Source organism: Arvicanthis niloticus, chromosome 1 (genome assembly GCF_011762505.2).
Source record: "Arvicanthis niloticus isolate mArvNil1 chromosome 1, mArvNil1.pat.X, whole genome shotgun sequence".
NCBI classification, from domain to species: Eukaryota; Metazoa; Chordata; class Mammalia; order Rodentia; family Muridae; genus Arvicanthis; species Arvicanthis niloticus.
This window is the reverse complement of record NC_047658.1, coordinates 77,512,649-77,528,149: the sequence shown is the minus strand read 5'-3', so window position 1 is coordinate 77,528,149 and position 15,501 is coordinate 77,512,649. Positions and strand designations below refer to the sequence as shown.

Genomic DNA, 15,501 nt, shown 5'->3' with positions numbered 1-15,501 from the left:
ATTCCTCAGTTGTACTTCAGATGCTTTTTTTTCTTTTTAAGATTTTATGGCCAGGCAGTGGTGGTGCACGCCTTTAATCCCAGCACTTGGGAGGCAGAGGCAGGTGGATTTCTGAGTTCGAGGCCAGCCTGGTCTACAGAGTGAGTGCCAGGACAGTTGAGTGCCAGGACAGCCAGGGCTACACAGAGAAACCCTGTCTCGAAAAAAAACAAAAGAAATTTTTTTTTTATGTGTTTGAGTACTTTGTGTAATGGTTTGAATGAGAATGGCCCCTATAGGCTCACATGTTTGAATGCTTGGTCCTCAGTTGGTGGAATGGTTTGGGAAAGATTGAAGGTATGACCTTGCTGGAGGTGTCTCATGGTGGAGGAGGGGCTGTGCTTGAGGTTTCAAAAGGCAATGCATTCTCAGCTCTTTCTGACTTGTACCTGTGGATCAAGACATAAGTCAGTTACTGCTTCAGCACCACGGCCGCTTGCCTGCCTGCTGCCATGCTCCCCACCATGATGGCCATGGGTGCTAACCCTCTGAAACTAAGCTCCAAATAAATCCTTTCTGGTATAAGTTGCCTTGGTCATGGTATTTTATCAAAGCATTATAAAAGTAACTAAGACAGCCTGCATGTATGTATGTATGTGCCTGGTGGCTACAGAAGCCAGATGAGGGTGTCAGAGACCCTGGGACTGGAATTATAGATAGTTGTGTGCCTCCGTTGTGAGTGTTGGGAACCAAACTCCAGTCCTTTGCAAGGGCAGCTGGCGCTCTTAATTATGAAGCATCTCTCTAGGCCCTAATGTTAAATCTTATTCTGTTTTCTAGCTGGAGAAGCGGGGGGCCCTGGTTGTGGAATTTGAGGCTCCCCTTGTCTCAGGCCTAAAGCTGCCAGTCCAGCAGCGGAGAGTGGTATTTCCAGAGGATGTCATTCAGTTCTCACCATCTGTGCCACACTCACTGCAACTGGGCGACAAGGTGCTGGCACCCTGGGAGCCGGAGCAACAGCAGTATGGCCCGGGCACTGTTCTCTTGGGCTTGAAGAAACAAAAAGGACAAAAAGGTAAGGGAGCTGCGTGACCCTGGGGGAGGTGACCCTGGGGGAGGTGTGTCATGGGGCAGGGGGAAGGAGTACAGTTGGTGGTCAGAGCTCAGGGGTCTTAGAACCACAGCAAAAAGAGCCCTTCCACCACTCTTGGCAGCCTTCTCCTGCAGTGACGGCTGAGCCAGTCCTATCTTCCAGGCTATATGAAATGTTTAGTATCAGGGAAGACAGACACTGGCATGGTAGCTTATGCCTGTAACGGTAGCCTAGCACTTAGAAGCTGAGCCAGGAGGATTGCTGCAAATTTGAAGGCAGAGTAAGAGTTTCTCAAAGAAAACAAACAAAAAACAAAAACAACCTCCCCCCAAAGAAAACCAAAAACCAAAACCAAACACACACATACACACACACACACACACACACACACACACACACACACACACACACACACACAAAGAGGTGGCAGGAGAGATGGTTCAGTAGTTGACAGTACTTGCTCTCTTTGCAAAGGACCCAGGTTCAATTCCCAGCACCCACATGAAAGCTCACATCCTTCTGTAACTCCAATTCCAGTGAATCCAATATCCTCTTTTGGCCTCCCTGAGCACCATGTATGAATGTGGTACACCTACATATAAATATCCAGGCAAAGCACTTGTACACATAGGATAAAAATTAACAAAAATATTAAGAAACAAAACAAGAAACAAAATAGTATAAAATAAAATCAGTGGAAACAACCTAAAATTACCATGTTTGTTGATCACCTAAACCATCGCATGAGCTAGCTGCGTGTGATGTCGTGTGTGTGTGTGTCTGTCTGTGTGTGTCTGTGTGTGTGAAATCCCAGCATTCAGTAGTCTGAAGCAGGAGGATAATGAATCTGAAGTCAGCTAGGGCTACATAATGAGACCTATCTCAAAACTCAAACCAATAAACCAAACAAAAACATCGTTATATGTGGTAGTGGTGGTGAAGGTATTCTAGAATCATGGGAGACTCACCTCCCGTTATTCTCCAAGTCCTCCAGGGACTGGCAATCCTCTTGAGCCAGCTAAATAGCACAGTTTCTGCTGAGGCTACATTTCGGTTCTGCATGAAATCTAGGCCCTCCATGTCATCTTTAGCTGAGGAAACAACAAGGCACCAGTAAATCATCCAGAATTGATAGCCAGTGAGGTACAAGAGAGGGAGACATTCCCACAGGCTCTCTGGACACAGTGGCAATGGCAATCTAGAAAGAAGAGAGGGGTGGGGCTGAAGCTTTGGCTCTGGGGATTTCAAAAAGCCAGGAATTAAAAAAGAAATGTCTCCCTTTTCTATTCATAGCATCTAAAGAAGAAGAAATCACTGTTCACTTCTGGAATGGCAAGACAACTAAGGTGCCTCTAGACAGGGTCAGATGCGTGCCCCTCACGGTCTGGAAGAAGGCTGTGGAAAGACTACAGACACCTCACACCAGGGGCTGCCTTGGCTCTTGTCTCTGGGCACCTCACTGCTCCCAGCTGGGATCCAGCACTGGATGCACCATGCACAGGCATCCCCTGCACTCATCCCTCTTATGCTCTCCCTGCCTCTCCTGTGTCCACTGCCAGCTTCAGTGTCAGAGCAGCTGCCCTGTGGTGGGGCCTAGCTGGTGGCCTCTGACTAGGACCTCAGAGCTCACAACCAGAAAACTCCCAGAGCCAGAGGAGAAGCCCACAGCTCAGCTTTTGCCCCTACAAGGTCCCAAAGAGGAGGCAGTAGCAGCATTCAGCTACAATATGTGCTCTTTCTCCTCCTCTGAGGGAGAAAATTCAGAGAGTTATCTGGAGATGGGACTGCCCCAGAGACAGATGGTAAGCAGGGCAGTCAACACTGACCCCATCCCTTCTGAGACGTCTCTGCGGCAGTGCAGCCCCCACAAGCCCCAGTGGAGGTACTGGAGGAGAAATGGGCCTGAGCCACCCCCTGGAAAGCCAGGTATGTTATACCAGGAGTGTGGCACTAGCTTCCCTGGCAGGGGCTAGGGGCTGCATGGGTCTTTTGAGAATTAGGTACACCCTGGTGGGCTTGGATGTAATTAATGTATAGAATTCGAACTGTTGGGGGGAAACTGTCAGATGAGGAAAATGGTATTTTCCACATGAATAAGAAAGGACTGATTGGTTGATCTTTGTGCTCTGATCTGTAGGTCTATTTAATATCTTCCTCTTCTTTGAGACTGGGTCTCCTGTAGGGCAAGCTGCCCTTCAACTTACTAAACAGCCAAAGATAACTTTGAATTCCTGATCCTCCTACCTCTACCTCCTGAGGGCAGCAGGGATTACTGGCATGTCAGGTTTATGTGGTTCCTAGGTAGAGAGAGCCCAGGCCACCATAAATACTAGGCACGTACTCTACCAACATCCATAGTTATATCTTCCCTTTTCTGTCTTTACATCTGCTAACAGGGCACTGCTTCCAGGTGCTGATGAGAGTCAAGACCCGAGCCAAGTATAGAAACTGGACCTTAAATGTTGGGTAACTAGGTTGTACTGTCCACATGGGCCCTTCAGTAAGAGCGGGGGAGCACCATATTTTGCTGCTCATTTTACACTTAACAGATACTGTGGGCATCCCTAGCTTCACCTTGAGCTGAGGACTATGAAGCACACCTTGGTGGCTGGAGACATGTGTTATTTTCTGCCCTGTACCTATCTTTTCTAAATTCCTATCAGATTGCATGAAGAACAAAAGTCTAGGCGAGATGACAGTGCTGTATGAGGCAGGTGGCCTGGAAAAGCATGGCCTGGGTTTGACGTCGGCTGCCTGTTGTCACTGGCCCACTGAGGAGGGTTTGTGGTAGGCATACTATGTTCTAAGAGTTGAGAACACCAGGGCTACAGGTTTAAGGGCCTCTAGGCACTGTGCGAAATGAGACCCACTGCAAGTCCTTATTTGAAGCCATTGGCTTGTTCCTAGAACAGCTACTTAGCCAAAAGGATTATTCAGCCTATGAGCAGTTAATTCTCACCACAGAAGTCTTCAGTTCCAGGAAGTTGAGATCTTGTTTCCACTTTCTTAGGTGACTCCCCTACACCCCAGAGTTGGGGACAAGTTAGGGCAGGTCTAGTCTATTTGATATATATATATTTCTTTAAAAAAAAAAAAAAAAGTTGGGTGGTAGTGCCGCATGCCCTTAATCCCAGCTCTTGGGAGGCAGAGACAGGTCACCCTGAGTTCAAGGCCAGCCTGCCCTACAGAGTAAGTTCCAGGACTACAAAGAAACCCTATGCTTATTGCTCTTCCTGAGAAGCAGAGTTCTGTGCCCAGTAAGCACACAGGGCAGCTCACAGTCATCTGCTACTCCAGCTCCAGGGGATCTGATACCTTGTTCTGGCCTCCACAGGCACCCATATACACATGTCATACACCCATACAGCTATACATACATATGCATAAATAAAAATGAATCCTTTTGTTGTTGTTGTTTCATTTTTTCAAGACAGGTCTCTTTGTGTATAGTTCTGGCTATTCTAGAACTCACAATGTAGACCAGGCTGTTCTCATATTTAAAGAACCATCTGCCTCTGCCTCCCAAGTGCTGGGATTGGCTTGTGCCAATCACTGTCAGGCTAAAAATGAATCTTCAAAAAAAATAGCAAGACTTTACCAAACCGCCGGGCGGTGGTGGTGCACGCCTTTAATCCCAGCACATGGTAGGTAGAGGCAGGTGGATTTCTGAGTTCGAGGCCAGCCTGGTCTACAGAGTGAGTTCCAGGATAGTCAGGGCTACACAGAGAAACCTTGTCTCGAAAAACAACAGCAATATCTATCTCTATCTATCTCTCTATCTCTCTCTCTATCTCTCTCTCTATCTCTCTCTCTATCTCTCTCTCTATCTCTCTCTCTATCTATCTATCTATCTATCTATCTATCTGTTTCTTTTGGGTCCTGGATGTTTTGTTGCATCCCAGGAAAAGATTAATTTCTGGAGCTGGCCCATGGGGCATCATTAGGAACATTCTAAATCTACATAGAGAATATTCTAGATGTGTTGTGGGGAAAGAGCCATCCCCAGCTTTTTCTTCCTTTTTAGACCTAGTCCTGAGAAGTTCCAGCCCATTGTTTTTGCTGTCCCAGCAGTTTTGACAGAGTCTGGTTATGTAGCCCAGACTAACCTGCTTCTAGAATTATAAGTGGGAGCCACCATGCAGACACAGGACTGTCTGTCATAGTCAAGTGGCAAAGATGACTCATATGTCTAAAGCCATGTGTGAGCCAGACCTGGAGACAACAGCAGGTGACAGAGCTTTTTCCTTTCCAGCTTTTCGTCTTTGTAAGGAAATCTAATGCTTGACTTCTAACTATAATTGGTATTTAATTAGTACTAAGTACTAGTTCTCCGTCAGACAGTATTTGATACAAGTCTGTCAAGTTCCAAAGATCCACTGGTTTGTGGGTCCTCTACCCTCCAAACATGGCTCTATGCATTCCCACACAGACACTAGCTAGAAAAAGAAAAGCTGCTACCTACTGTTGTCTCCGACACTGATCCCACTAACTGATCTTGGGTTTAGAAATAAGAAGTTGTCACAATAAGGACAATAGGAGCTAGCTCTGAAAGCTACCAATATGAAACCATGGTGAACTTAACCAGAAGCTGAACACAAACAATGAAGTCATGGCATCTGGACAACCAGGGGAACAATTCCCTTAGAAGAAAGCCAGGTCCATCTGGGTAAAACAGAATGTCTGGGCAGGGCACTGGAGGAACCCTTAAGTAGTTCTTTCTGGGGTGTTTGAGAAGGGTAAAGCTAGGGCTCCTTTCCAGAAAACCACACATGCCCACTGTTTTGCCTGTGTCAGAAGGCATTCAGGACCCACAAAGTTCATCCCAGGCTTCCAGGAATGTGTGCAAGGATCCCTAAATGTTCCCAGCACCCAAATCAGGCAGTTCACAAGCACCTGTGACTCCAGCTCTATGGAATCAGATACTTCCTCTGGACTCTTGAGAGTACCTGTAGCCACGGGTGCAAAGTCCACACATAACACCTAACTTTAAAAATGGAGATGACTCATTGGTTAAGAGCATTTGTTGCTCTTGCAGAGGACCCAGGTTTGGTTCCAGCACTCATATGGCAACTTGCAACCATGTCCTGGCCACCCTGGGGTAACCAGGAACACAAGTGGTACACATACATTCAGGTAAAATACTCACACACATAGAAATAATCTTAAAAAGCAAACCAGGCATTGTGGCTCATGCCTGTAAATTCCAAGATTTGGGAAACTGAGACAGGATTGTTTCAAGTCTGAAGCCAGCCTAGGTGACACAGTGTGTCCTAGGCCAGTCTGCTACTACACGTGAGAGTCTGTCTCATCTTAAAAAACAAGAATCTTTAAAATTACAGTCAGCATATTGAATTTAGCTTTTTTTCTTACAGGAAGTTAAAGGATCATGAAGTAGACACTTGAAAAGGGGTGACAAAGAATAGTTGACAACGAAACAGGAGGCTGAGCAGTGGTGGGCAAGAGTGCCTAAGAGCAACTGCTCTCCTGAGGCCTGCAGGAAAGCGGCATTCAGAAGAACCTGTTGTGAGGGGCACAGAAGCTGGTGGTCCTGCCCTGGAACTCCCTGTCAGTGGCCTATGAACTGCTTAGGACGCCTATTTACAGAAGGGACAGGTGTGCCCACTGCTTTGGGCAAGTGCATCCCATCTGAAGCCTACAGCTGTACATAGGAAACCTTGTCTTTCTTTTTAATACCAATACAATGATTTCTTTTTATTTCCAATCTCTCCCTTTATTACCATCATTAACACTTACTTGGAAAGCCAGCAGGAAAAGCTGTTTAGACAACACCATTACATTATTGTTTTCAGGCACACAAGGATGGGGAACTTCTATAATTTCAGGTTAAAATGAGCTTGAAAGAGAGAGACTCCAGTACAGAAAGGCTGTCCCACTACAGCCAGCATTAAAATCAAGATTTATGCATCATTATTAAGACAGTTATAGGGTGGTTTTATTCTTCTTGCTACTTAAAGAGTGAAATGACGGCAGTGATGGTCAACATCATACGCGGAAGACCAAGTCCACACTTTGCCCTGAGTCAACTGCAACCACATGCGTCTTCTTAGTTAAGGCATTGGAGCCCACAGTGACAGAATAGGTGCCTGGATAGACTTCTATGTAGAGGTCCTTAGAGTTGTTCTCAGTCTGGAAGGAAAAGAGGTAATGTGGTTTAAAGACAGATCTCAGAGCCATTTTAGCATCTCCACCAGGCTGCCTTCGTATGCCAGAAGTGGGGCAATGCACAGATAAGGGGTCCTGCTTTCAAGGCCCGGGTTGGTCACATAAAAAAAAAACAAAAACCAAACCAAACCAAACCAAACCAAACCAAACCAAACCTTGTTTTGGTGACTCTCTGCCTTTATGCTCACTGCCTTCTTTCTAAATCTGTGAGACCACCTACCTGATAAGCAAGCACATGAGAATTCTGTAAAAGACAGAGTGTTATAGGAACATGCAGAAGTATAAGACCATCCCACAGTTGAGGCTGCTCATACTCTCTGGAGACAGAGGCAGTAGGATCTCTGTGAGTTTGAGGATAGCCTGTTTTATATACAGAGTTTTAAGACAGCCAGGGTTACCAAAAAAAAAAAAAAAAAAAAAAAAAAAAAAAAAAAAAGACCGTGACTTAAATAAACACAAACAAAAACAAACAAAAAACAAAAAAGAAGATGACTATGACGATGAGGACCCTAGGTGAAGTAGTGTTAGGTGGAGGGAGGGGAGAGGGTAAGCACTGCTGCTTGGTGATCAGAAGAAGAAAATGGTACCTATGAGTAGAGACTGGTAAGGTCTGTTGGAACAATAAAAATGACTCTTTTTAGTTTTGTTAGACTTCCTTGAGAAGAGGCACTGTTTCTCTCCTAAAGCTAATAATATGAATGGATGCCTTCTGTCACTGAAGCATTTCCTTGGAAGATGGGCTTTTTGATGTTGCAGAGCCCTGAAAGCTGGAGTTGGTGAGACAGTATTCAGAGCTGAACTGAGTACAAACCATCATCCAGGACTAGATCATACCTAGGATCATACCTAGGATGTGGCTCAGGGCAGGTACATTGGCAGGGTGTGGTCTTTGTTCACAGAGCAAAAAAGCAAAGTCACAAACCAAGAGAGATCAGGTAAGAATCCAAGCGCATCTGGGTTAAGCCAGGCATGGTGGTACACACTTTTAATTGCAACACTTGGGAGAAAGAGGCAGGTGGATCTCTGTGAGTTCAAGGCTAGTCTGATCTACCCAGAGTTTCAAGCTAGCCAGGGCCTGTCTCAGAGGAAAAAAAAAAAAATGAATCTGGATTGCTGTTGCTACTTCTTGTCTACTCAATGCTTAGAAGGAACCAAAGGCAGAGTTGTCATTTTTTACACTGAGCATGGGAGACGACTGGCTAGCACATTTTATATCAGGAATAAATGAACATACTTGTACTTTTATCCCACCTTAACCTGCAGACAAACTGCAGGTCAACATTTTCAAATTTTACTTTGCTCTTACCACTTCTTTTTTTTTTTTTTTTTTTTTTTTTTTTTTTTTTTTTTTTTCGAGACAGGGTTTCTCTGTGTAGCTCTGGCTGTCCTGGAACTCACTCTGTAGACCAGGCTGGCCTCGAACTCAGAAATCCACCTGCCTCTGCCTCCCAAGTGCTGGGATTAAAGGTGTGCGCCACCACTGCCTGGCCTTACCACTTCTTTGAAACTAAAGGGCTAACACCATTTAACTGATGTGAGGAAGGAAGCAATGGCACTGTTTACCAGAGGTCAACAGTGAAAATACCCAGGGTCTGAGAATCACAGCCAGGGACATGCTCTGTGCATCTCCATACACGGCAGCAGTGAGAAAGTATGCATTTATGTGAGGGGCTGGAGAGCTGGCTCACCAGTTGTGATGGTTTTGTATATGCTTGGCCCAGGGAGTGGCAGTATTTGGAGATGTGGCCTTGTTAGAGTAAGTGTGTCACTGTGGGAGTGGGCTTTAATACACTAGTCCTAGCTGCCTGGCAGTCTTCCACTAGCAGCCTTCAGATGAAGATGCAGAACTCTCAGCTCTCATCCCTGCCTGGATGCTGCCATGCTCCTACCTTGATGATAATGGACTGAACCTCTGAATCTGTAAGACAGCCCCAATTAAATGTTGTCTTTATAAGACTTGCCTAGGTCATGGTGTCTCTTCACAACAGTAAAACCCTAATTAAGATAAGATGCCAGTAAAGAGCACTTGTTAGCTCTTATAGAAGATGCAGGCTTGGATCCTAGAACCCAGACGGTGGCTTACAAAACCCTATAAATCCAATTCTAGGGGTCCTGACACCCTCTTCTGATCTCAGAGGGTGCCAAGCACACATGTGGTACACATACATGCAAGTACTCACATATACACATTAAGAAAAAAAAATCTTATCTCTTACACTGGAACAACAGGCCAATCAGAATTATCAAGAACAGCACCAACAGAGACTCCCATGCTGGAGAGCTTGCTTTTGTACTAGAAGTAGATTTCTTTAGTTGCTAACAACTCTAGAATATTTTGAATCCTGTCTAGTAACAAACTGTATACAAACAAAAAGGGATTTATTGCAGCGATGTGTCCAAGTTCCTTTTCTCAGAATTCCAGCTCTTCTTAAGTCCCAAACAAATTTGCTAGAATCTAGACCACTTACCCCTTGGTCCTGAAAGTGAAACAATTACCTACTGCTATTTTTTTTCCTTCCACAGAAACATTTCAAATGATTTGGAACCTGGTATCACCACATGTACACGTTCTGGAATCTCAGCAATGGCTGCATTTTACAAGCAGAGGGTCAGGCCCTCCTGCTGCTTTAACAGATGGTGGAATTTTTAGCTGGAGCCAAGGCCAGCCCAGCTGAGCCTAGGAAGAGAGCTGTAAATGCTTCACATTCTTTCCAACCACAACCATGCGCTATGGCACCCAGAGCATCCCTCAAACCTCCAGTGAAGGAAAGGACACCAAGAAAACAGCACTTTGTACCAAACCACAATCTCGTGGATCCTCAAGTGTAAACCTTCCAATTTGAAGACACTATAGAGCCCACACAAACAGAGCCCAGTAAGTAACGGGTCAGCATGCTTATAGAAAGGTGGTGAAACCCAGTACACTTAGTTCTGTACTCACAGGCCAAGATGACTCTTGAGAATGCTCTGATGTTTGGTAGATGCTTCCTGGACCAACAGATGTCTCTTCTCTGCAGTTTCTCTGTCAAGACAAATATTGATTAGGACTAAGATAAGCTTTGACCTTCAGAAAGCACAGACATTTTCTTTTATCTTATTAGGATTATTTTGTATGTCCTTTCTCATCTGTCACTTGTTATTAGCGATCTGTTTGGTACACTTAGAACTATTTTTAGTCATGCTTTCCTTATGTAGGCTTTGGAGTCTGGCAAATTTAAGACCCATTCCCATGCCTGCTGCTTACGAGCAGGGTTCTCTAAACTCACAGCCTTGGTTTCCTGGACTGTAACACAAGGCTACTGGATGGAAGGAAAGATTGAAACACTACAGTCATGATATTCACCGGACTCTCAGCGACAGTTTTCTTTCCTAAGGCCTTATCCTTGTTCCCTGCTGAGAAGGGAACAAGGATAAGGCCTTAGAGGCACCCCTTTTTTACATTACAGGAGACAGCAAGGACACTGCCACATATACACCTTACTTAATAGAGCTTAACAGAGCTCTCATAGGAGAGCTCAGGCCAGGGCAGAAAGGGAATTGCAGGACACAGACTCTGGTGACTCTTCACATCCCAGAGAGAACTTAAAGGGTTCTGGAACCGGCAATGAGCCCACTCATCTCATGCTCACTCCTGCCATTTTTGTTAAACCCCTATACTATACTACCTTAAGATGACTAACAGGCCAGAAAGGTCAGGAGGTTAACTTAGGGATTTGAATCTGGACTTAAGTTATAACTAAAAGAGTTTAAAAACAAAAATCCAAACCCAAAAACTTACTTCCATTGAACAAACAAAACTTTTGGCTTTCAAATGACAATGCCTATTAAAAGACAGAGTATATGATGAAGGGCCTCTAGTTCTTTAAGAGCAGAGGACCCATGTTTGTTTCCCTGTGCTCACACTGGGTGGCTCATAACAATTGGTTAACTTCAGTTCCAGTGGACCCACCCTCTTCTAGATTTGTTGGGCAGCTGCATTCTTGTGCACATACCCATACATAGACACACATGTATACATGTAGTTGAAAATAAAGTTGTTCAGGCCGCCAATGTCACCTTGGCTGTCCTAAAATTCTCATGTAGACCAGGCTGACCTCAAGCTCAAGAGAGCCACCTGCTTTTGTCTCCCAAGTGCTAGGATTAAATGTGTGCACTATCCACCTAACTCAAAAATAAAACCTTTAAAACAACCCTCTCTTGTATTCCCAGATGTATACAAAAATATGTGGTTCTTAAGCCTGCCTAAGAACTCCACAGCCCAGGAGTCCAGGTTCAACTGAAGATCCTAGAGTGCAATAAATAAAACTCCTACTTCTGGGAGTTCCCTGAGGCTGTCAAGTGACACGTCTGCTGGGCACAGTAATGCTGAGTCACACAGGCAGCTGATAACACAAAATCCCACAGGGACGTCCAAACCAAGGTCTCAACCTTGAGACATGCAGGTACTGTGCGGAATGGCAAAGCTACGTACTTGTTCTTGACTGTGCCCTGTGTCTGAGGACACGTGCATTTCTGGAGGCTTTTTTCTGTGATAACGGTAGACGTGGGTTGTCCCTCCATCCTCTGGCATAGATGAGTAGTATTTCTAGAGAAGTAATGTGAAAAAACATTTAAATATTCTGGCCAAAATTCCAGACTCTCTGATACTTCAGCACAGTAAGGTTAAGGAAGGAAGCGTGAGAAAAAAAGTGAAATTACCTGTCCTTTTCATAAGCCTAAGCTTGTGACGATGAAACAGGGAAATTGTATTTGGCATGGCTTTGCTGCCATCTGCTGCCTCTGTAGGGCAAAAACTCTGACCAACTGAATAAAGGTAGGCTGGGACCATGTTCTCTGTTAGGGTAAAGGTTCTCACATCTTTACTTCAATGTCAAGTACAAACACCCTTTCACTTCCTCACCCGACAGAGTCAGATCAACAGTTCTGTGTTTACTTTCCAGGTACTCAGACAAGGATGTGGGAAGAATGGAATAATTTCCTTAAGTTGAAGAAACACAGAAACTTACAAAACATAAACCTAAAAGCCACACAGCCTTTTGCCCCAGGATTTCCCACAGGGGAGTGGAAGGAGAGAGCTCTCTAGTTTAGGAATAACCCAAAAGATCAGAAAGCTACATTCTTCTTGTTTAGTTCCTTCCTCCTCTTCCAAGTTAACCTTAGATTTGCCCTGGATTATGAGTAATAAAAGCATCCTAAGCCTGTTTGGAACATACTGTAGGGGCAGTGTCGAAGGAATGTGATGAGAGGAATGAGAAGCTGGGGAGAGGACTCAGGACATGGACCTATGACATTTTAAGGGCTGCTTTAAAATTGTGGAGCCAAACCCAAACACTTTTCTAAATCTTCAAAAAGCCAAGAAGTTCTGAAGTGCCATTCCATAACAGGACTGAAGTAGAACGCAGCTGAAAACCTACATGAACACCAGTTTCCTAAGCTTCAAAGACAACTCTGATTCCTTTGACTGACCCATGAACCAAGTGTCTAAGTTAACCATTTTGTAGTACAGCTGAGGGTACAGATTGTCCTATAACCATCCTAGGATAAATATGAACATTAAAAATAGTCTCTCAACCGTATCTCATTGGTTGAAGTTCTATTCTTGGAAGCTAAAGAATGTTTGTAAAAGATAGAAGTTGGCAGTAGATGTCCATGATCCCTGTCCTCAGAAAGTAGAAGCAGGGAGATGAAGAGTTCAAGGCTTTCTTAAGTAGCAAGTCTGAGGCCAGCCTGGGCCACTCCAGACCTTATCTCCAACCAAACAGAAAGACTGGCAGTTTACAGATCTTAACATCTGAAGCCTAAAAACATAGTGAAGACAATTCTTTTCACTATATATCCTTAAAGCTAAGCCACTCACAGTAAAACCTGGTGACTCTGAGGTCATGGTGGTGTGATAATTTACTATTCCTCTTTCAGTGTAAGCCAAAGAAGTCAATAATAAAGCCTGAGGCTTTAGAAATCTGAACTTTACTAAAGGCTAAAGAACACAATGAAGGAAGTCTCATGTCCAGAAGTGCATTGCCAACCTCTCACTGCTTGGCCACATGTGTTAAGTGAGGCTTAAGAGCGACCATCAGGAGAGCTGAATGTTACATAGCATGGTTTGATCATGGGAAGCAGGTCCTGCCACTAGAAAACCACATACCTGTACCTGTTTGTCATGGCTGTCTCTATCACCAACTGTCTATAAACCCATTGATAATTCTGGAATATACCAGTGGAAAACTGAAAACAAACTCTGAAGGTTAAGACCTAACATACTAACATACGGGTGGTGGTGGCAAAGGCCTTTAATCGGAGTACTCAGGAGGCAGAGGCAGGTAGATCTCTGAGTGTGAGGTTGGCCTGGTCTACAGGGCAAGGTCCAGCATAAGGAAGGCTACACAAAGAAACCCTGTCTAGAAAAACAGAAAGACCTAACGTACAGACTTGAAGGTTTTGATTCAGCACATTTTGAAAACAAAACAATTCAGGTGTGATCCTGAAGATTTTAACTTCATTTCAAAGGGAAAAGGAAACATTCTAAAATCAAATAACTGTGGAATTCAGCAAATAAGCACAGCACTCCTTCACACAACTGAAAACTCAAATAAGGATGAAGAACATTTCTGGTTTGTTTACACTGTATCCTCAACAACTAGATTTAGGAAACGGGTCAATGAGTGCTGGGTGAATTCCAAGTTGCATTTACCACCTGGCTTAATTAACTAATTATAATCTGCTTCTATGAAAGCCTATAGGTCATGGGATAGACGAGTACTGATTCTTCCCAAGCACAGATCAGGGGCACAGTGTTAATTCACACCAACTTACCCCACATTGACTTGAAGTATAGTCCATGAATTCAGCCATTGTTCTGAAGGAAGCACTAAGGGTTGGGTGCCTTTCTTCTCTCTGTTTTAATAAATGGCAAGTCAAAGGTGAGGCCTACAAATCCCTACTGGAGAAGGGCATCATTTGAGAAATAGCCCTTTTCATTTTTAGGAAAGCTTCTGCAAGCTGAAACTGGTAAGAAAGATCTTGCTGAGAAAGAATTCTAACCCTGTAAACTAGATGTGCAATTTATCCAGAACTAAAATAATTGGTTGGCTGGCTTTACTTACTATTGAGTAGTGGGAAAGAACTGTCATTGTTGTTTATGGGTTTTGAGACAAGGTCACAGGTACACTACGAAGACTTTGTACCTGGATTCTTAGCCCCGATCTTCCAAGTTCTGGCACCACACTAAAAATTGTATTTATTTACTTTAGACAGGGTCTCACTAAGTAACACTTGATAGCTTGAAACTTGCTATGTAGACCAGGCTAATCTCGAACTCAGAGATCTGTCTGCTTCTGCCTCCTGGGTGCTGAGATTAATGGTGTGTACCACCACACCCGGTAAGAAATTTTATTTTATAAGTAAACAGAATACTACTACTCCAAAAGAATTGAGTCACACCATACTGGTGCACAACCCCTTTAATACTAGTAACCTGAAGCGTAGGCAGGAATTCAAGGCCAGCCTGGGCTATATGAGACTGTAAAAAAATGGGTCAAAGCAGTTTCCAAACGACTTTTCGACTTTTTGCTGGGATGGGCTGCATCTTTTGGATGTAGAAGGCTTCCTCCTGCCCAGTGGAGGCCAAGAATGACTAGATAGTCCCCCAGCTCCCGCCCTCACCTCTCCTAGGAGGCGCTGGGAACCCGGGACCGACCATCGTTCCTGGTAGGGGCCCTGGCGGTAAAGGACCCCCACGCTGCCTCTGGATCGCTCTGGAGAATGCCAGTCCACTGCCCTCCTCTTGGCGCGCTCCAATACTTCCCTCCCCAGCCGAGCAGAGCGCTGTAGCGAGCGCCGATCCATCCCATTCAGCGCCGCGGCCGCCAGACAGTATTCCATGTTTCCCTGGACACATACACAGACAAGTCAACCGCACCCAGGCCCGGACCCGGGCGGCAGCTTCCCCCGCGACCCCAACTCCCCTTCGCCCGCATCGCGCACTCCAAGCGGGGGCGGACTAGAAGGCAGGACCCCTGCCCCTTACACTTCCGCCTCTCAGACGCAGGGTACAGCCCCTCACCAGGCCTGCTTCTCCAGGCGCACGCGCACAGCGCACACACGGACACGCCTTCGGTGTTCCCGCTGCTCTTCTTTCGCGCCAGTTGCCAAGCTAACTGCTGCGCGCCGTGGGCGGGGCTTGGAGACGGGGCGGGGCCTGTGGCGGGCGGGGCCGGGCTGGGGGGTGGGGCACGTGGTCCTAGCCT

At 45.2% G+C, this 15,501-nt stretch overlaps 1 protein-coding gene and 1 non-coding gene across 4 annotated transcripts; one reads left to right on the top strand and one right to left on the bottom strand.

Annotated features, from left to right (window-relative positions):
• The first annotated feature begins 2,858 nt into the window (after positions 1-2,858).
• LOC117716075 (uncharacterized) lies at positions 2,859-6,787 on the top strand. Its single transcript, XR_013112670.1, has 2 exons — positions 2,859-2,998; positions 6,445-6,787. It is a non-coding gene; the product is annotated as an uncharacterized LOC117716075 (transcript).
• Positions 6,788-7,000: 213 nt separating this feature from the next.
• Positions 7,001-15,416, bottom strand: Akip1 (A-kinase interacting protein 1). Of its 3 annotated transcripts, none has more exons than XM_034512581.2 (6): positions 15,282-15,416; positions 14,918-15,142; positions 14,069-14,149; positions 11,727-11,840; positions 10,197-10,277; positions 7,001-7,219 (listed from the first exon to the last, which is right to left on the bottom strand). In XM_034512581.2, exons 2-6 carry the CDS (start codon positions 15,134-15,136, stop codon positions 7,076-7,078), a joined length of 639 nt encoding a protein of 212 aa, XP_034368472.1. In that variant the 5' UTR covers positions 15,137-15,142; positions 15,282-15,416; the 3' UTR covers positions 7,001-7,075. The 3 variants fall into 3 exon arrangements, with proteins under 3 accessions (XP_034368472.1, XP_034368475.1, XP_034368478.1); XM_034512584.1 differs by having other exon boundaries at positions 15,318-15,416; XM_034512587.2 differs by lacking the exon at positions 14,069-14,149.
• Positions 15,417-15,501: the final 85 nt, after the last annotated feature.

Excerpts from the sequence above, each read along its gene's own strand:
- Akip1 (XM_034512581.2), bottom strand. The coding sequence starts at position 15,136 with ATGGAATACTGTCTGGCGGCCGCGGCGCTGAATGGGATGGATCGGCGC. Across the intron at positions 14,150-14,917 it reads CCCAGCGCCTCCTAGGAGAG|AGAGAAGAAAGGCACCCAAC; the intron begins GTGAGGGCGGGA and ends TTATTAAAACAG. Across the intron at positions 7,220-10,196 it reads CTCAAGAGTCATCTTGGCCT|ACTGAGAACAACTCTAAGGA; the intron begins GTGAGTACAGAA and ends TTTTCCTTCCAG.